We start from the raw sequence: 21,902 nt of genomic DNA, 5'->3' as shown, positions 1-21,902 counted from the left end.
TTTTATAAAATCTGGCAAGAATTGTACACATGAGAGCGCTAACGATGCAATTTTCCATATAATTAATGTTTCCAAGGGACATAACTCTTTAAAAAAGAGACACAGATTTTCAAACTCATCCCAGACATTGCTGATATAAACCTATGATATAAGTCTTATAAAAATCTGCCAAGAATTGTACATGTGAGAGTGCTAACAAAACTGGATGGACGGACGCCCGGTATTTCTATGTCCCCTGCAACGCATTGTGCTGGGGACAATTATATTAACAAGATTTAATGTGGTGATATTTCATATGATCATATGTGATATATATTCTATGATAATCTCATCCACTTTATGTGAATTTTAATTTTATCTCCATTTATATGTTTAAATGTGTTATGAATGAAAATGTATAATTTGTGTATTAATACTATTATTGTCATTCCGTCCCGTGAGGGGCCCTTGATTGGAAATAAAGAACTTTGAACTTTGAACTTGGTATCCAATACCAGCGGTACATGTATGTCATATCTATGCGACACTTAAGTTATTGCATAAAAAAATGGGTGACAGTATTTACTAAATAAATAACAGAATAATTTAGCCCTGTTAAGTGTTATTAATTTACATTTGGATGATCAACTTTGACCCAAAGCTAGTTACAAACCTGATCAATTCCTCTCAATAATGGAAGTTTTCCATCTGCTGTAATGGCTATTTTCTTGACATTATCTTGTTGGCTCCTTGAGCTTGTGGTTGATAGAGTAGAGGCCCTGTTAGGACTTAATACTCTTGTTGCTCTGAGATCTGGTTGAGACATTTTATCTTTGAGAGGAAAAAAATAGCAATTTTGTTAAATTAAAATGTCTGTATGTACACTGTTGTTCAATCAATCATTGGATGCAGCTGTCATTTGAAATAGACATCTTCTTCCTCTTTTTCTGAATCAGCTTCCTTGTTTATGGTTGAATACCTAAAATATGTCTTGTCGGACCCCAGACATAAATGCCTAAATTTAATTACAATTTCACCATTTGTTCGATTATTTTATAATGATGTACGAACCAAAATTTAATTATAATAAATTTGTTATATTAATGGAAAATATGTGTTTTTACTTCCTTTTAAAGTTATTATTTCATTTTAATCTCGGGTCAGATTCTTGTTTATATATTTTTCATTATCTAGAGTTAAATTTAGAGTTTCTTCCCTTAGACCGGTCTATTTTTTTCCCTTTACACCACGAATTCTGACCTTGAAGCCGGAACATCATCTCTGAACATGGCACTCCGTCAAGCCGTTAAATCGTCAAATCTTATTCGGTTCCTGCCACAGTATGCCTCAGCTGTAAATGTGAAGCAAAGGTACGAGCACATATTTTTTACTAATTATGCATAATTTTGGATTTTTTTTTTATGATTTTTTTTGTGGGGGGATCAGAAAATTATAAATTATACTAACTTTACCGGTTTCATAGATCTTTTTGGATACCTGACTACCAATATATCTTCATATTCCAATATGATACAACTTTTACCCTAACGTGCAATTGCATGCGTGACTGATGCATTTTTTAACTTATATTCAAACCAACAGCTAATCCTTTTCGGGGATTCTGTGATGGAGGGATTTTCTGATTTGATCACCCACTAAAGGGATAAGCTCACAACAAAAAGTCAAAAAAAACTATATAAAAAAGGCTATTATCTATGTTCCTGATGGAACAAACATTCTTTACCCTTTATTCAGCCATGAACAAACATTCTACCAATGTATACCATTTATTCAGCAGTCTGCACCATTAGCCACTAGTCTGATGCCCCAGACTAGTAAAATTTCATTCAGTCTAATACATATTTGCAAAACTTTTTTAAGACACATAAGAAAAATGTCAGAATATTGTTCTCCAGACTAGTACAAATGTAGTTAAAAGATTTTGGTGCAGAGGGATTCAGTCAGGAACTAATACTGTAATATTTCTTCCAGATGAAAAAATATTCCAGACTACATATGTATTTATTACATTTGGAACAAACATTATAATGGAACTTCTATTCCATGACATTTAGACCAAATAGCTAGGCCCCAGGCCTTAAAAGACAAATGCAAAGAAAAATATTACCATGTTACCTCTTTCAGTTTGATCTTCTAAAAAGAAACAGCAGAGAGATTTATTCATCAGCGGGTCATTAAATAAAAATGAGAAATACTTAAGATGATTAAGCACTATCTTGTTGCTGAGATTTTTTCTTTGCAAGGTTAAATTTGTTTTGAAATTTTGATTATTAAATACATGTAAAAATGAGGTAGAAGATACATGCACCAAGATATAAACCATTAAAAGGAAAATCAAATTGGCAACATATATAGATTCAGATGGAAAAAATTTGCATTCGAAAATATTTTACTACATTCTATTATATGAAAGATTAAAGAAAAAGTGAGATTTGTCAAGAATAGACAAAACAGGACAAATGTTATATAAACGTGATAAACGAGGGTGTGGATGCATGGAGGTTTACAGATAGAGAATAATGGGCAAAAAATATAAAGAATAGAGAAAAATGGACCAAAAAATTAAAGAATAGAGAATAATGAGGTGGTAAAATATAAAGAATACAGAAAAATGGCCTAAAAAATTAAAGAATACAGAAATGAAGGACTCCCCATCCAGACCCTCATAAACGTGATTAACAAAATGACATAACCTATATCCTGTCTCACAGACTTAAAAACATAATCATTAGGTAAAAACAAATGTAGTATCAATAAAACAACATCCTTTATTTTGAATATTTATCATGTAACTAAAAAATGTATGTTTAAATTGTGACAATACTACATGCATTGTGCTATTAAATAAAATATCCTAAATAATAATATATTTGCTATACAAAAAAATGATCAAAAATAAGTTTAATATAAGACCTTTTTCTTCATAAATGATACAATCTAAAATTCAAAATATATTATACAGTCCGCACCAAAATCTTTTCAAACTATTAGTCCGATGACAAATATTCAGACATTTTCTTTATGTGTCTAAAGTTCTAAACAAAGTTTACTAGTCTGGGGCATTGGACTAGTGGCTAACGGTGCAGGCTGTTATATTAATTGATTGATTTTTGGTGTTTAGCACCATTTTTAGTATTCTTGTAAAAGTCTATATCATGGTGGCTCTTTTTTTTTTGTGAAAAGTCAAGGGTCCTCATAGATAACCTCTGACCTTTGGCAGTATTCATACATAGAAAGAAATTATTTATTAAGAATATTGGCAATTTGAGAATGAGATTTTAATCTGTAATGTTTGCAGTGTACATGTACATGAAAATATTGAACTAAAATCATAACAGTATTTTTCAGTTCTGATAAGTAAAAAGATTTTTTTACCTTTTTCTTTCACGAGTGTCATAGTGTGTCAGACCTTTAAAACTTACATGAAATTGTCATACATGTAGTACAAATGCAGTTATTGTAGATAGATTTTATTCAAACACGAAAATGATAATTTGTATCTTTTATAGTTCAACATGGGGTAGTGTAGAAATGGGACCACCAGATGCTATCTTAGGTTTAACAGAGGCTTTCAAGAAAGATACAAATCCCAAAAAAGTTAGCCTTGGAGCAGGTGCTTACAGAGATGACAATGGAAAACCATTTATTTTACAATGTGTTAAAACAGTAAGTATTTAAATACTTGCAGGAAAAATACATTTGAAGGAATTTTAGAACCAAAATGAAATTATCAGATTGAAAGGTTTTTAAAACTCTAAACATAATGCACAGACAATAATAAAAAATGGTTTCAATGGTATTAAATGAGCTGTGTCGGGTAGAAATCAACCTTTGGCAAATGCATCGTATACATGTACATGACGATGTATAAGACTTTGATTGATTTTGGAACATTCAAATACGAAATAAACTTTTAATAAAGGATTGATTTTGGTCTGTTTTGTAGGGTTCTTAAATCACCTGAATTTTCAAACAGTCGCAGACTTTGCATAGAGATATTTGTCAACCCAAAATAAGCTAATAGATCTATTGATATTCATTTGCATACGGTTGATTTCCACTCAAATGAAAACATCTTTTTTTCGCTGTAAAAGTTGTTGTGATATTTGTACGTGTACCTGTAAAAATTTCAATTGATTTTACCATGTTTACATGACAGTATGTGATGAAAACTGATATTTTTATATGTTTGGAATCTGATTTGGATTTGCACTTTGTGCCTCAAGATGTTTCATAACAAAATCTACATACTAAAATAGATGTATACATGCATGGATAGGATGTTCCTAATTTGACACAAGAAAATTAGTATGTTTACAAGACATTATACATGTTATATCAGATAAAAAAAAGACAAATTGATTTTTAGATACGATTGTCAATTAAGTAAATCCTGATGTAAATTACAAAGTTACATATAGTAAATTGTTTCAGATGAAAAAATTGTTATATAAAGATTGCATTATAATTCTGGATAACAAAGGAAAATTTTAAACATTTTAAACAAAAATAGCAAGGTTTACTTTTATTGAATTCAATGAATTCAATAGCAGCCCCATTCTTACAAATGTGAGAACATTTGAAGTATATTTGATTTAAAGAGAATTTTGCTCCAAAATTTTACCCTATCTTTTAAACTCTTGATCTAAGTAATTCAAATCTGTAGACCTGTACGTGTAACTACATTTGATAAGTGAACAGAAAATACAGAATGATGATTAATTTTTATTTAATGCTTATCTTGTTCGCTGAAGTTTATAATGTAATCAAAATACTGACATTTATTTTAGGCAGAGAAACAAATGATGGAAGAGAATGTTGATCATGAGTATGCACCAATTAGTGGTCCTCCATCCTTCTGTAAAGCATCTGCTGAATTAGCATTTGGTGCTGACAGCTCAGTCATCAAAGATGGTCGTGTAAGTAGTCATAAGTTGTCTGTAAGCACAATTCATGGTTTTTGATTGAAAGAATTGATAGAAATAGTTCTAGAAACCTACATGATAAAACATATACAATTTTGTATTTTGATTGGTTGAAAATGATGAGCTCACACTTACTGACAACAACTACCATGAGAGAGGACAATGCCATCTTAACTGAAGGGAGATCACTCAGAATAAGAAAAAGTCATAAAAAATATCACCAAAAATGATGACTGTGAAAGAGTTCAAGTTTTCATGGTCATAGTCAAAGATTTTAATAGTACATGTAGCAATGTACTTATTTAAAAAGGATAACAGGACCATTTACCAAAAATGTTGGAGAGTACAAATTACCATACCAATGCCTGACACCCTTCTAAATGATGGAAGTACAGACAGTTACAAACAATAGTGAACAACAAATGGTTCAGATAATATGTCTTTGTACAGACACACATATGGTGGGGTTTAACCAAGTATTTATTAATTCATTTCACAAGCCATCAAAGCAATAATCACATTATGTTTATACATGTATTAAAGAAGTCCATCGCAATAATTATAGTTTTGCTCATTAATGGCATCCTGACTACCGAGTTGGTATTTTAGGCAATGCCTATATATTCTTAAGCAAATTAAACGGCATTATTCTAATATTTGTATACACAAGATAAATCACAATCTTATACTAAAGATTCTAGAATGATAAATTTGTTCACATCAATACAAGAATTTGTTACCATTTTTTATGCAATCTGAAAAAGAACATTTAACCCTGATTTTGTTTTTAACTTCAATAGGTAAATGATAAACTGCAGTAACAATCAGTATATATGAAATATAACCTGAGGTACAGTTAATTAACTTTGAATGACCATGGTATCAATATTATGTAACTTGTTCAGTGGTCTTGTGGTACTAAGATTATGGGTTTAAACCCCAACAGGGTGAAACTAAAGACTTGAAAATTAGTATTTGCTGCTTCTCCCCTAAGCATGCAGCATTTTATTTGCCACTGGACGTCAAATATCCATTCATCAATATTTTGTACATGCAGAACTTAAAAAATATGATGTTTTTTGTACATGCAGAACTGAAAAGATTGATGTTTGTTTTGATGTTACAGAATGTTACAGTTCAGGGTATTTCTGGAACAGGATCTTTAAGACTTGGCGGTGCCTTTTTTGTAAGTAATTGTATTTGATAAGTCTTCAATTTCAATTATCAAGGCCTAGTCATATAGTTTCCCTTGTTATAGGTATCCAGGGAAGCAATATATATTATATGTATGTCTGTTAATTCTAATACTTGATTTAAGTATTGACCTTATGTCTTCTCTGAATGCATCTTATAGGAGCTATCGAACATTCAATAATAATCAGCATTGCAGTTAGTGTCTAGCTTACTGAACACCTACCCATAATAATAAACATATGTTATGCTAATGTTGTCACCTACCATTTGATATAGTTGCTGACAGGTTTAATACCAAACTTTGATAGGCTTACCAAACTAGGCCTTACTTACTGTAGATTTGTTATTATTCATGGAATACAATTTTCGTAGGTATACCGTAGGTACACTTATAAATTTAGAGGTTCACAGAAGTATTCATTTTCTAAAGATTTATGTGCAGATTTTGGAAAAATCCACAAAATCAAATATCTACAAAAATACAATTTTCCCTGAATATGTGAAAATTGGTACCTAAGGAAATAAAAGAATCCACGGTATTTCCCAAAGTTTAGGCTAGTTTAAAAATATTGGAGGTAGATGGTCATAAAAAAAGATAACTTTAATAAACATTAAACAAAAATTAACACAATAGACTATTCAGCTGTCCTTCATCCATTTGGCTTTAACAGATTATAGATCAGATATACACCTAGGACCTCTTTCCTTCAATGCTTTCTATTATGTTAAGTTTTATTATTCGAACAAATGGCATTCTAGTTAAGTTTTATTATTTGAACAAATGCATGGCATTCTAGTTAAGTTTTATTATTTGAACAAATGCATAGCATTCTAGTTAAGTTTTATTATTTGAACAAATGCATGGCATTCTAGTTAAGTTTTATTATTTGAACAAATGCATGGCATTCTAGTTAAGTTTTATCCCATTTTGGATGGACCTTTACAATTATAATTTATATGATCATTTATTTATGTAACCAAAGCATCAAAATTTTTGGAACTAATATTTTTACATTTTTTCTTCTTTACAGTCAAAATTCTACGCAAAAAGTAAAGTATTTTATACACCAACACCAACTTGGGGAAACCATATTCCCATCTTCAAGTAAGTAGATTAAGTGTTGTATGAAGATAACAAGGGGCAATTGAACATCCATTAATTAAAGATCAGACAAGAACATGACCATAAGATAAAAATGTGAAAGACCAACAAACAATTGGGGAAAATTCCAAGGGTGGGGTGTAGTGGGGAAATGAAGCGCTCGGTAAGGCCAAGGAGGTCCTTCACCATAAGTAGTACTGGTGGTGTTGTCTATTGTTGAAGACTGTTTGTTGCCATCTAGAAGTCTTTTGGTTATTTTTTAAATAGGTTTGCTGTCTAATTTATGTATACCCCACATCTTATTTTATTCATATTAGTATTTATCTGATAATGTCTGGATCAAAACCACAAAAAGTTGGATAATGAAGACAATGGTGGCTTTCATAAAATAATAATAGTTTTTTTTTTTTACCTTAAATGATTTGTTAGAATTCTCTTTACTGCTAGTGTAAAACCCAGTATACATTATAGTTACAATATACAATAGGATGTATGTTAGTATCTTAAATAGTTTCCTAGCTGGTCGAAAATAGAGGGATGCAGCACTTTCTATGCACTTCTGTTTCACAGTACTGCCGATGTACATTCATTTTGTATTCTGAATGAAAATAAATACTCTTCAAATTAAAAACAAATATTTTAACTACTGGGAAAAAGATGTTTACAATCCCAAATTACTTCAAATTCAGCAAAAATACATTAATTTTATTCCATTAAAATTTTATGAATTTGATAAACATGATCAAGTGTCCCTTCTCGGACAAGAATTCACCTTATCATGACCTTCATCTTATAAATCTGCTCCTCTGTCCTTAATTCTTGCTAAAATACTGTCAAACTACAAAAGTGTCTTAATATACCAGACAGGATAGTTACTGTATATTTTAAAGTTCATAGCAGTGTCGTCCTTGCCTAAGTTTTGAAATAGAAAGGGGGTTTGGTGAGAAAAACATGATGACCCTATCACAGCATAAATAATGTAGTTCTCCTGTGCATTTAAGTCAGTTTTAAAATTATCTTGTATTTGTTACTTTTTGAATTTTCTGGTTTAATGCTAGATGCAGGGATTGAAGTGTTGGGTAATCTATGCTTAAATGCTTTTGTAAAAATACTGAAAAGATTTGAAGTTTATAGCAGTAAATATATCTATTAATAACTATTTATATTTGTAGACATGCTGGTTTGGATATCCAGTCCTACAGATATTATGATCCTAAAACTTGTGGGTTTGATTTTAATGGAGCATTAGAAGATATTTCAGTGAGTTTGTTACTGTCAAAAGAAATTAATTGGTGCGGTTTTATGCCCCCGCATCTGAAAGTTGGGGGGGGGGGGCATATTGTTTTTCCCCTGTCTGTCCGTTCGTCCCATTATGGTTATATAGTTATTCCAGATAACTCCTCCTACAGTTTGAATACTAGGAATGTTTTGCTTTACTGCCTGTTTGTACATATACTTGAGGTATGCATGTGGTCAGGGTTTTGATTTTTATTTATATTTGCTCTTTTGGGAGATAGTTGAACTTTGTCATTTTTTGTATTATTTACTTACATAAGAGGTGCATAGCATTTCTGGATAACTCCTCCTACAGTTTGAATGCTAGGAAGTTTTCACTTTGCTGGCTGTTCGTACATATATTGAAGGTGTGCCTGTGGTCAGAATTTTGTTGGGGTCACTTTTACCGTTCTAGAGTTATGCCCCTTTACAAATGGAAACATTGCTGAATTTTTCGTTTCCGTTCTCTAACAGTTTGCCTCAACCAAATTTTATGAAACTTATGCACAATGCTTATTACCACAAAACACAGATCAAGTTTGAATTTTGGTGGCGTCACTTTTACCGTTATAGAGTTATGCCATTTTAAAAATGGAAAAATTGCTGAATTTTTCGTTTCCGTTCTCTAACTTTAGTTTGCCTCTACCAAATGTTATGAAACTTATACACAATGCTTGTTACCACAAAACACAGATCAAGTGTCAATTTTGGTGGCGTCACTTATAACATTCTGGAGTTATGCCCCTTTACAAATGGAAAAATTGCTGAATTTTTTGATTTCGTTCTCTAACTTTAGTTTGCCTCAACCAAATGTTATTTGTAGACATGCTGTTTTGGATATCCAGTCCTACAGATATTATGATCCTAAAACTTGTGGGTTTGATTTTAATGGAGCATTAGAAGATATTTCAGTGAGTTTGTTACTGTCAAAAAATTAATTGGTGAGGTTTTAATGCCCCCGCATCTGATAGTTGGGGGGCATATTGTTTTTCCCCTGTCCCATTATGGTTATATAGTTATTCCAGATATGGCCTCCTACAGTTTGAATGCTAGGAATTTTTTACTTTACTGCCTGTTTGTACATATATTGGAGGTGTGCATGTGGTCAGGGTTTTGATTTTTATTAAGATTTGCTCTTTTAGGAGATAGTTGAACTTTGTCATTTTTTTTAGTATTTACTTGCATAAGAGGTTTATAGCAATTCCGGATAACTCCTCCTACAGTGAACCATAGACCTAAGTGCTCCCATGCTCAACTTTGTGTATTTTAAAGTAAAACTTTGCATCTGCCGGGCATCATTTGTGTCTCCCAGACACAATAATATCTCAAAGAAAGTTCTACATTGGATTTGTTATAATACAGTTACTTCAGAGTGGAGTGCAGGGGCATCACTTTGTCTAGTTTTCTTTGTATTTCTATTTTGTTTTGATTATTTTAAATGGGTAAATAATTTGTGAATTCCTCATGTTCCACTCCATTAAGTTTCCATTGAAAACCATGCCACCGATTTATTTCTCCATGAATAATGAACATTTCAAATACTTTCTTCAAATTGACAGCACTAGAATCCACCATTTTTTATTTGTCTGCTGGCACGAATGATATCTTTTTGTTTGAAAGCAATTTGTGCGATTTCGGCCACGAGAGATGTCGGAATCGGAAATTTTTCAGAACATCTTTTAAAAGGTAACTCTCTTGAGCAATCACTTTTGATACTTCCCATGAGTGACTGCTCAATACAGGCTTGACTTTATCTGAACACTTATGTTTATGAGCCTTTTCTAGTAAAAAACTATTGTTGTTTAAATATATAATTTGTTTTAACATTCTTAAACTCTTGTGATCTTGTACTTATAATATGGACTAACAAACAAAATTTTTTTTTTTTATTTTTCAGAAAATTCCTGAGGGTGGTGTAGTTGTTCTTCACGCTTGTGCTCATAACCCCACTGGTGTAGACCCAAAGGTAAGAACTTGATATTATTTATTTGGTTAAAAAAGGCAAATAATCATCAGCACAATATTATATATTCGTGAAGAATTTTCAGCATGAACAATCGCCAATAATATTTAAGCATCTTTTTACATACTTGTTATTAAATAAAGAACTGCTGAACCAATGCCTCTTAAATTTTGTGCTGGTAGAGTTCCCTTAAGTGGATACCAGATGGTATGTAGGGTTGTCAGATAAAAAATATATTAAATACTGCTAATTTGACAATTAAGTGTTGTCAATTAATATAAATAAAATTCTAATATGACGACCTATATATTGTCAACCAGTATAATCACAGTATATCTACTTTAGATGAAAACACATTAGTACATTAGATTGCCTGTTCCGCATTATGCCCATGTTATTTATAGGACCAGGTAAACTCAACTTTCAGTAGTAAAACCCACGTTTTATGTAGGCCAAGCTTCAAATACCACAAGGTTATCTCTTATTCTAATGCAAAATAAACAAATCAGTCCATTTCAGTTATTATTTCGGTGTAAAATGTCATAAAACAAAAATTCTGCGAAAGATGTTATTGTCTTTGGCAATTAAACAAGATGACGTCATATGTATGCTTCGGATGTCAAATGTATACACCCGGCATTTTCAGGCTTCTTGTACGCCTCAGAATGCAATAAAACTAAGAGTAAAGAACATTTTTATGTGAAAAATGTGGGGTTTTTTTTATATTTATTATTGAATAATATGATATTATTTAATGGGGTAAAACGGAACAGACAAAACAGTATTGTGTGTATAGGTATTTCACGGTTGACAAAATTACCATATTTGTCCTATTAGACTCAGAATTATTCATGTCAGCCATAGATTTGTTTTCATTTAACCATGGGTTGGGCAGTTATAATTGATTACTTTAACCCATGGTGAAAGAAAGCAAATCTATGGCTGCCATGAATTGTTTCTTAGGTTGATATTGGGTAGACATCAATATGACAGCAACTTTCCACACAAGTTAACCGGTTTCACCATTAGAAGGTCATCATGGACCAGTATCATCTTTGTATACAAAGTTCTAAATTGCCACAGTTCTAGACAACAAATTGTCATTGAATTCAACAAGGACAAATAAAAATCTGACATCAACGAAAACAGTTTTTTTCATTAAACGTGTATAAATCTAACCAAAATATATCTCATTAAACATGTATAAATCTAACCAAAATATTTCTCATTAAACATGAATAAATCTAACCAAAATATTCCTTATTAAACATGAATAAATCTAACCAAAATATTTCCAGATTTCGATAATATAAAGCTTATGTGAACTTAACTAATGTATTTACAGCCAGAACAATGGAAGGAAATCAGCAGTGTTATGAAGCAGAAAAAGTTATATCCTTTCTTTGACATGGCTTACCAAGGGTTTGCCAGTGGGGATATTAACAAAGATGCCTTTGCAGTCAGACATTTTCTGGCTGATGGACATGAAATAGCTCTCTGTCAGTCATATGCCAAAAATATGGGACTATATGGTAAGAATAATTGTCTAGATATAAAAATAAGGAGATTTGATATGATTGCCAATGAGACAACTATCCACCAAAGTTTCAATGAAGTGGATGTAAGCAATTATTAGGCAACTGTACAGCCTTCAACAATGAGAAAAATCCATACTACATAGTTGGCTATAAAAGGCCCTGTCTTGAAAAATATGACACAATTCAATTGAGTAAACTAATGGCCTTATTTATAATAAAACAATTTATGACAAACAAATATGACAGACATGAACCAATGACAACCATTGAACTAGTCTCCTGACTTAGGACAGGCACATGAAGAATGTGGCGGGGTTAATATAGTTCATCAGAAATATATTTGTATTAAGTTTGTCGTAATAGATGAATGTGGATATTTATTTTCCACTCATACAAAGTACTATCTTTGTCCAATAACATTTGATTTGTAAATAGTTTTTTTTATGTACTGGAATATGAGGCAGCTATCTTTAATGATTTGCTTATGGTGTGGCCCATATCTTACATGAATAGATATTTTGTTATTGTCTTGTTTATTTTTCACAAACTTGTTCAGTATTAAAAATATAAACTTTATAGAGATTGAGGAAAGGAATAAAACTTCACAGAATAACTTATAATTATAAACTTCCTATTTTATTTTTGGCCAAATGATTCTTGAAGTTTCCTTTTAATAACAAAACATTGACTTTGCTAATATGTATTTCTGATCAGATTAATTGTGTTTTACAAAGCAAATTACAGAATTTGCCATTCAAATATATTGAAATGGTTGTCAAAAACTAAGTTCTACATTTTACATTGTAAGGAAATGAAACTTAAATTTTTTATCCATGTGTAATTGTGAATCTACTGTTTATTTAAGGGGAGTTGATACAATTTAAGGGTAGATAACTTGTAATATGATAATATTCAATTTTCCATTGATGCTAAAAATGTTAATGATGAAGTTTTGTTACAAAAGTCTGGTCACAGGATTTTTAGAAATTAAGATTGCATAAAATTTCCCTTTTATTGAGTTACAAAAAGTTGTTTTGTTGTTATCAAATAATTTTTTTCATTTTTCTCCTATGCATATTTAACAGAGCTTTTAAATGAAAAAAAAAATGGCTTTTTATTTCAAAATATACCAGTTATAGAAAAGTTTAAAAGTTGTCAGAAAATTACAGTGAATTTACAAAATTTTCCAATTTTGAGCCTCATTTATATTTTTTTTTCAAAAACCAGCACAGTAATTTATGATTTAAAAAAAATTAATTCTCAATCTACAATATATCTCAAAATTACAAAAATGACAACATAATTTGAAACAGTATCAACTCCTCTTAATGATCAGATGAATATGATGTTTCACATAGCATTATATGGACTGTTGTCATTTCTACATAAATGAAAGTTTGTCTTATTATTTTATTTTTTAAATAAGATTTTGATGTATATTCTTTTAACTCTCTTTTAGGAAAGTTAAGAAAAATTAATTGTTTGTACAGTGTTTCCTGCAGATTAAAATGTTGAATTACACTTGCTTTACCAATGAACAAAACATTACAATTTTTGCTCCACTAAAAAAGAATAGTCAATGGGAAAATCTGAAAGGCTTTTAAAAAAGTGTCAAACACAAGATTTTTCCACAAAAAGATCTTTAGAATGAAATAGATACTCTTTTGTTTAATTCTGACTAATATACACACGTAACTTTGTAGGTGAGAGAGCTGGTGCTTTTACAGTTGTTTGTTCTTCAAAAGAGGAGGCAGATAGAATAACGTCACAAATAAAAATCCTCATCAGAGCTATGTATTCAAGTCCTCCCATTCATGGAGCAAGGATTGTAGACAGAGTACTCAATTCCCCAGAACTCAGAAATATGTGGTATGTTAATCTTAAAAAAATGATGACCATTCCAGAAAAAAATTTGTTGGGGGTTTTTAAAGGAAGGAAAAACTTTTGTTACATCCACTACACATCAGAATTTTACAAGAAGTACTTGCATTTAAAGATTTCATCTAAACCACCACATTCAAACGTTTTTTCTAGTAGACCTAATGATAAACTATTTCAATACTTTTAGTAATGATTGCTTTAACCAGGAAACTTTGTAAATTTGAACAGACCAAAGGTGTTGCTCCATTTATTTAATGCATCAGGCATTGTTATCTGTGAGGGGGATTTTATGCAGTTGTATCTATGTTGTGTTACTGTAGCTACGTATTGTGTTGTTATTTGGTCCCATATTATAGCATCAAGTGTTTTCACAAGAATGGTGGTTGTCATAGGTTTTCTTGGTCCGTTCAGTTATTCTACTGTTTGCAATAGTTTTAGGTGTGTTGAGTACTTACAAAACTGGTTTAACTGCACATCGGATGATTTGGATTAGCATCTCTTTGTTTCATAATGTATTTTTTCATCATGGCATCTCTTTGGTTATCACTGTTGAATTGTTTACAACTTTGTCTTCACTCAATGCAATTTAGAGCCCAACATATGGTAAGGATACACGTCTTTCATTAAACGTCTTCAGCAATCACTAGCATGTCAACACTGAGGTTGTAAGTTCAAACACCGTAGATGGCAGGTGTGTTTGATATGAAATGTCTAGAATTGCCAGAATTCCTGCCTAAGATTGTGGTCTTCTCCGGGCACTCTAGCTTCCTCCAACCAATATAAACTTACCCCCATGATATACCCAATAGAGCTGAAAGTGGCGTTAAACACCAACAATCAATCAATCAATCTGTCATTGAAAACTGGAAGCATATTGACCTTAAATGGATTTTTTTTCTTACTTGTGTTATGAGATTTCATTCAAGTATGAGCTATAGCAAACAATTTGGGCCTGTCAACCACTAATTTAAATATTTTCATCATCTATCTTGAAACTTTTTGGTCAGTTCAAATCAAAGCTTGGTGTATTGGACGTATTGAAGAACTTGATTTTATGGATCAGTGATAAAGATTAAGTATTCATGGTCAAGTCCATAACTCAAATATAACATTGTATAAGTAATAGGTCATGGCTGATTTGTCAATATTAAGTTTTTATGGTTAAGTCTGTTTCTCAGATACTATAAGCAATAGAGATATATTTGGTGTATGGAATAATTAAGTGTACATGTTCATTTAGCAGAGTTCATCTGACCTTGACCTCATTTACAATGATCATTGATAATGTTAAGTTTATGTGATACTTATAGACTTTCAACATAAATGCAATGATGATCAGTAAAGCAGACGAGACATTTCAGTGTGTGCTCTTTTGTTTCATTTTCTTATCAGAAAGGTCTTGAACATTTATTTACCAAGCATATTTTCTGTACTTTTTCTTTACTGAATATTCTCACTGGTATTGTTTAATACTTAAAAAAAACTTTGAAGTATGGAAAAGTATCATAATCCAAAGCACCTGTAGAAACATATCAAAATATGAGATACATTTGGAAGTCTACATAGAAATTATCTCCCCTGTCAATGGCATCTTAAGATATATTGCATTATTTTTATGCCCCACCTACGATAGTAGTACGGGCATTATGTTTTCTGGTCTGTGTGTCCGTTCATTAGTCCATCAGTCCGTCTGTCTGTCCATCTGTCCTGCTTCAGGTAAAAAGTTTTTGGTCAAGGTAGTTTTTGATGAAGTTGAAGTCCAATCAACTTGAAACTTAGTACACATGTTCCCTTTATGATCTTTCTAATTTTAATGCCAAATTAGAGTTTTTGAACTCAATTTCACGGTCCACTGAACATAGAAAATGATAGTGCGAGTGGGGCATCCATGTACTATGGACACATTCTTGTTTTCATCACTTTTAGGAACTTCTGAAAATTATGAGAAAAATTTGACAAAGTTTAATTGAACCACATGCATATTTCATATATTTTACATATGGAAATAATAGTGCTTTGAGGATTTGTATACAATTCAACAAAATGATAAATTAATTTTCAAATTAACAAAAGACTTGTATGTAAGTTTAAGATTCTAACATTATTAAAACTTTGAAATGTGTTTAGCTATCACAATTTATTTTTGTATGACCAGGTTAGGAGAAGTGAAAGGAATGGCTGATCGTATTATCTCTATGAGACAGAAATTGAAAGATGGACTAGCCCGTGAAGGATCAAGTCATAACTGGCAACATATTACTGATCAGATCGGAATGTTCTGTTTTACTGGTTTGAAACCTGAGCAGGTAAGAGAAAGAATTACTCAGTCTGTATACCTTGTACTGAAATTTTTATGCAGAATATTTAGACTGAGTTTATTGACCTTAGCAGCTGTCATTATTTTGATTCCCTAGTGTGTATATTTTTTGTGTCTTTGTTAATAAGAAATAACTAAATCAAACATTTAACTATGTAATTACTTTTAACTGGCACTTATGATTTAAGTACATTGTCATGGATTACTTTTGCCTATTTTTTAATTTGCTAATTTTTCACTTAAAGTGAAAACTTTTTGAAATGATTTTTGTCTCGCCTTGACGGAATCAAAAAGCGAGACATAGGTATGCTGTTTCCATCGTCGGTGGCGGCGACGACGCCGTCAACAATGTATTATTAGGTCTAGTTCATGGTGAACCACTAGTGGTAGGTCAATGATATTTGGTATGCAGTTGTATTAGCATTGGCACATCTCATTGCCACTATAGATTATTTGGCCCTGCCCCCTCAGTCAAGGTCTATTGACTTTGAAACTTTGCTTAGTTTACATGTATTAGTTTGTGATTAGGTCAGTTTATGGTAGTGGTAGGTCAATGATATTTGGTATGCAGTTGTATTAACATTGGCACATCTCATTAAAATGGAGATTATTTAGCCCTGCCCCCTCAGTCAAGGTCTATTGACTTTGAAACTTTGCTTAGTTTACATGTGTTAGTTTGTGATTAGGTCAGTTTAAGGGTAACTGTTAGCGGTAGGTCAATGATAATTGGTATGCAGTTGTATAAGCATTAGCACATCTCATTTCCATGGAGATTATTTGGCCCTGCCCCCTCATTCATGCTCTATTGACTTTGAAACTTTTGCTTAGTTTTCATGTATTAGTTTGTGATTAGGTCAGTTTAAGGGTAACTGTTAGCGGTAGGTCAATGATAATTGGTATGCAGTTGTATAAGCATTAGCACATCTCATTTCCATGGAGAATATTTGGTCCTTACCCCTCAGTCATGGTCTATTGACTTTGAAACTTTTGCTTAGTTTACATGTATTGGTTTGTGATTAGGTCAGTTTAAGATGAACCACTAATGTTAAGTCAATGGTATTTGGTTTGCAGTTGTATTAGCATTGGCACATCTCATTTCCATGGAGATTGTTTAGCCCTGTACCTTCAGTCATGGTTCATTGACTTTGAATATTTGCATAACTTACATGTTAAAGTATTGCTATTCTAATTTCAACATTTGCATTATCAAAATAACAAATAGGCGAGACATATCTCTGTGTTAACAGTTTATTAAATTCAATACTCATAGTACATGTACTTGCAGCTGTCATTGAAGCTGGTATTGACAGGTGAATGATATAATGAAACAATTTCATTTCAAAAGAAAATTGGATTTGAATGCAAAGTATCCATGGTAATTTTTGCATATATTAAGGGCAATCCTAGGAAAGAAAAATATGAATAACCAGGAATAAACCTAATGGAGGAAAGAGTTTATTCAGATTCTAGTTATCTACTTTGTTAATGATTACTGTACAATAAAGTAAGTCAAATGACTCTATGGTCAGTTGTACCATGTTTAAGTCATTTGACTCTATATGGTCAGTTGTACCATGTTTAAGTCATTTGACTCTATGGTCAGTTGTACCATGTTTAAGTCATTTGACTCTATGGTCAGTTGTACCATGTTTAAGTCATTTGACTCTATATGGTCAGTTGTACCATGTTTAAGTCATTTGACTCTATGGTCAGTTGTACCATGTTTAAGTCATTTGACTCTATGGTCAGTTGTACCATGTTTAAGTCATTTGACTCTATGGTCAGTTGTACCATGTTTAAGTCATTTGACTCTATGGTCAGTTGTACCATGTTTTATATAATCCTATGTGTACTGTATTTTTGTAGGTGGACAGACTTATTAATGAATTCCATATTTACCTGACAAAAGATGGCAGAATTTCAGTCGCAGGTGTAACATCAGGGAATGTTGACTATGTAGCTAATGCCATGCATCAAGTTTCCAAATGAAAATAAGACATAGAATAGTTACAGTATTTTGCTGTCATCATATTGTAGAATCCAGAATGTGAAAATATTCCTTGCAAATCTTTTAGCAAGAAAACTGCTTCTGCTATGACATGTATTTTAAAGTTACTAACAATATGCCTATAGTATTTTTAAGAACTGTTAATAAAATTAAAGTTTATTTTGTGTTGGGGAAACAATTAAAATTTAAGCTTAAATATGTTTTGATATTAGAATAATGTTAAAATACTTGCATCAAAGTGTTCAGTAGCAAAATATTTTCTATGTATATTTTAAATATTTATTTTATTTTCAGTATGAACATCCATACTTATTTGATTTTATGATCAGTTTTCTCCTATTTAAGTTATGTTGTTCTTAATACTTTTCATTTATAGTGTAGTGACTAAGAAATATATTGTAACGGTATGTTGACAAGATGTCTTTTCATAAATCCACCAATTTTCTTTTACTTTTTGGTCAGTACTGTTCCCAAGTATTTAGAATATAAGCCCTAGATTTATAGTTACAGGATTATTTTATATATCAGTACAAAGTTCAAAACCACAGCAGTTTACATTGCATAATGTCTTGTTAAGTTTGTTTATGATCTGTTCACAAGAAATTTTTATTTGGTAGTAACAAATTATTGTGTATATTTTATTACTCGCCATACGAAATTTTAATTTTGGTTTGGTGTAATAAATTGTGATATCTTCGATATTGTTGTTTTCCTTTGCTATTCACTCTAACAGTTACAACAAAAATGCAACTGTCATGATTTGTTTTAACTTTAATCATCTGCAGTTGCATGGTAACTTTAACAATATTTGTATAGTGTAGGAAAAGATATATTTCTTTGTATGAGCTTTATTCATATGAGGCTGAATTCATGCAGGAACTTCTTAGGAAGAAAAAAAGAAGTTAGCAGTATCCTTTAACTTCACTTTCCGATATATAGATGATGTTCTCTCACTAAATAATTCAAAATTTGATGACTAATGTTGAACACATCTATCCCATTAAACTTGAGACAAAGGATTCAACAGAAACAGTTAAGTTTACCTCATATCTTGACTTACATCTAGAAATTGACAATGGGGGTCGGTTGAAAACAAAACTTTATGACAAAAGAGATGATTTCAACTTCCCAATTGTGAACTTTCCAATTCTATAGCAAATTCCAGCAGCGCCTGCATACAGAGTATAATTCTCCCAATTGATATGATATTCCAGGACTTGTATTTTCTATCATGATTTACTTGATAGAGGGTTGCTTCTCACAAGGAAGCTATTAAACCAAGAGTTCCAAGTGGTGAAGTTGAAATCATCCCTTCGTTAATTTGACGGATGCTATCACAAGTTGGTTGACTGTTATGGAATATCTGTTTCACAGATAACAATGGATATGTTACAATTGTCATAGCTACAATCCCGTCCACTTTTCTCGGAATGTGACCTAACAAATTAGACTCATCACCGGGTTTTAACTAACCTGAGCAACATGACGGGTGCCACATATGGAGCAGGATCTGCTTACCCTTCCAGAGCACCTAAGATCACCCCCAGTTTTTGGTTTTCTATGTTGTGTTTTGTGTACTGCTGTTTTGTCTGTTTGTCTTTTCTTTTTAGCTCACCTGGGCCAAGTGAGCTTTTCTCATCACTTGGCGTCCGTCGTCCGTCCTCATTAGCTTTTTACAAAAATCTTATCCTCTGAAACCACTTGGCCAAATTTAACCAAACATGGCCACAATCATCATTAGGGTATCTAGTTTAAAAAATGTGTCCGATGACCCCGCCAACCAACCAAGATGGCCACCATGGCTAAAAATAGAACATAGGGGTAAAATGTAGATTTTGGCTTATATCTTTGAAATCAAAGCATTTAGAGTAAATCTGACATGGGTAAAACTGATTATCAGGTCAAGATCTATCTGCCCTGAAATTTTCAGACAAATCTGACAACCTGTTGTTGGGTTGCTGCCCCTGAATTGGTAATTTTAAGGAAATTTTGCAGTTTTTGGTTATTATCTTGAATATTATTATAGATAGAGATAAACTGTAAACAGCAATAATGTTCGGCAAAGTAAGATCGAGAAATAAGTTTATATGACCAAAATTGTCAGTCGACCCCTTTAGGAGTTATTGCCCTTAATAGTCAATTTTTAACAATTTTTCGTAAATTTTTGTGATCTTTTACAAAAATCTTCTTCTCTGAAACTACTGAGACAAATTTAACCATACTTGGCCATAATCATTATAAGGGTATCTAGTTAAAAAAATTTATCCCATGACCCCGCCTTCCAACCATCATGGCCGACTTGGTTAAAAATGGAACATAGGGGTAAAATGCAGTTTTTGGTTTATATCTCTGAAACTAAAGCATTTAGAGCAAATCTGACAGGTGGCAAAAATGTTCATCAGATTTAGATTTATCTGCCCTGAAATTTGCAGACAAATCCGACAACCCATTGTTGGGTTACTGCCCCTGAGTTAGTAATTTTACAAAAATTTTGCAGTTTTTTGTTATTATCTTAGATATCATTATAATATCTAATATCTAATACTATTAATTATGATTTTAACCTTATTTTACATGATTTCCAAAGCATCAGTAAATACAGGTGAGCGACACAGGCTCTTGAGAGCCTCTAGTTTAGCCATGGCTTTGTCATTTTTTTTTCGACTTATGAGTTTGAATGTCCCTTTGGTATCTTTTTCTATTTTTAGCTCACCTGGCCTAAAATTTCAAGTGAGCTTTTCTCATCACTTGGCGTCCGTCGTTCGTCGTCGTCCGTTAACTTTTACAAAAATCTTCTCCTCTGAAACTATTGGGGCCAAATTTAACCAAATTTAGCTACAATTATCATTGGGGTATCTAGTTTAAAAAATGTGTCCGACGACCCCCCTGCCAACATACATGACCGCTATGGCTATAAATAGAACATAGGGGTAAAATGTAATCTCTGAAACTAAAGCATTTAGAGTAAATCTGACATGGGGTAAAAATGTTCATCAGATTATGATCTATCTGCCATGAAATTTTCAGACGAATCAGACAACCCATTATTGGGTTGCTGCCCCTGAATTAGTAATTTTAAGGAAATTTTGCAGTTTTTGGTTATTATCTTGAATATTATTATAGATAGAGATAAACTGTAAGCAGCAATAATGTTCAGCAAAGTAAGATCTACAAATAAGTCAACATGAACAAAATTGTCAATTGACCCCTTAAGGAGTTATTGCCCTTTATATTCAATTTTTAACAATTTTTCCTAAATTTTTGAGATCTTTTACAAAAATCTTCTCCTCTGAAACTACATAGACAAATTCAATCAAACTTTGCCAAAATCATCGTTGGGGTATCTAGTTTAAAAAATGTGTCCGATGACCCCAACTGCCAACCAACATGGCCGACATGGCTTAAAATAGAACATAGGGATAAAATACAGTTTTTGGCTCATATCTCTGAAACTAAAGCAAAAGTATAATGGTTGCATTATTTCATGCATCAATTGTAAACAAAAATATCAGGTGAGCGACACAGGCTCCTTGGAGCCTCTAGTTTAGAAACAGAGAGAAAAGAGAGACAGGCTTATTGAGTTTTTTTTATACGACCGCAAAAAATGTTTTGCGTCGTATAATGCTATGATGTTGTCGTCTGCGTTGTTGTCGTCCGAAGACACATTTGGTTTCCGGATAATATCTTAAGTTTAAGTGA

General features: G+C 32.0%; 2 protein-coding genes across 3 annotated transcripts in view; one reads left to right on the top strand and one right to left on the bottom strand.

The window, feature by feature from the left end:
• Positions 1 to 943, bottom strand: part of LOC127700467 (engulfment and cell motility protein 1-like) — a 55,020-nt gene extending 54,077 nt beyond the window's left edge. For both annotated transcript variants that reach the window (XM_052203958.1, XM_052203959.1), the window contains exon 1: positions 653 to 943. In XM_052203958.1, the coding sequence (XP_052059918.1) occupies positions 653 to 805 (153 nt within the window). In that variant the 5' untranslated portion in view covers positions 806 to 943. The remainder of the gene's footprint in view (positions 1 to 652) is intronic.
• Positions 944 to 1,192: 249 nt separating this feature from the next.
• LOC127700478 (aspartate aminotransferase, mitochondrial-like) lies at positions 1,193 to 18,900 on the top strand. Its single transcript, XM_052203978.1, has 11 exons — positions 1,193 to 1,349; positions 3,510 to 3,666; positions 4,791 to 4,919; positions 6,052 to 6,111; positions 7,151 to 7,224; positions 8,394 to 8,481; positions 10,394 to 10,462; positions 11,805 to 11,991; positions 13,701 to 13,866; positions 16,034 to 16,184; positions 18,062 to 18,900. Exons 1-11 carry the CDS (start codon positions 1,267 to 1,269, stop codon positions 18,182 to 18,184), a joined length of 1,287 nt encoding a protein of 428 aa, XP_052059938.1. The 5' UTR covers positions 1,193 to 1,266; the 3' UTR covers positions 18,185 to 18,900.
• The last annotated feature ends 3,002 nt before the right edge of the window (positions 18,901 to 21,902 follow it).

Source organism: Mytilus californianus, unplaced genomic scaffold (assembly GCF_021869535.1).
Source record: "Mytilus californianus isolate M0D057914Y unplaced genomic scaffold, xbMytCali1.0.p SCAF_5, whole genome shotgun sequence".
Taxonomy (NCBI): Eukaryota; Metazoa; Mollusca; class Bivalvia; order Mytilida; family Mytilidae; genus Mytilus; species Mytilus californianus.
The sequence above is the reverse complement of the archived record's forward strand: the minus strand, read 5'-3'. Positions and strand labels throughout refer to the sequence as shown.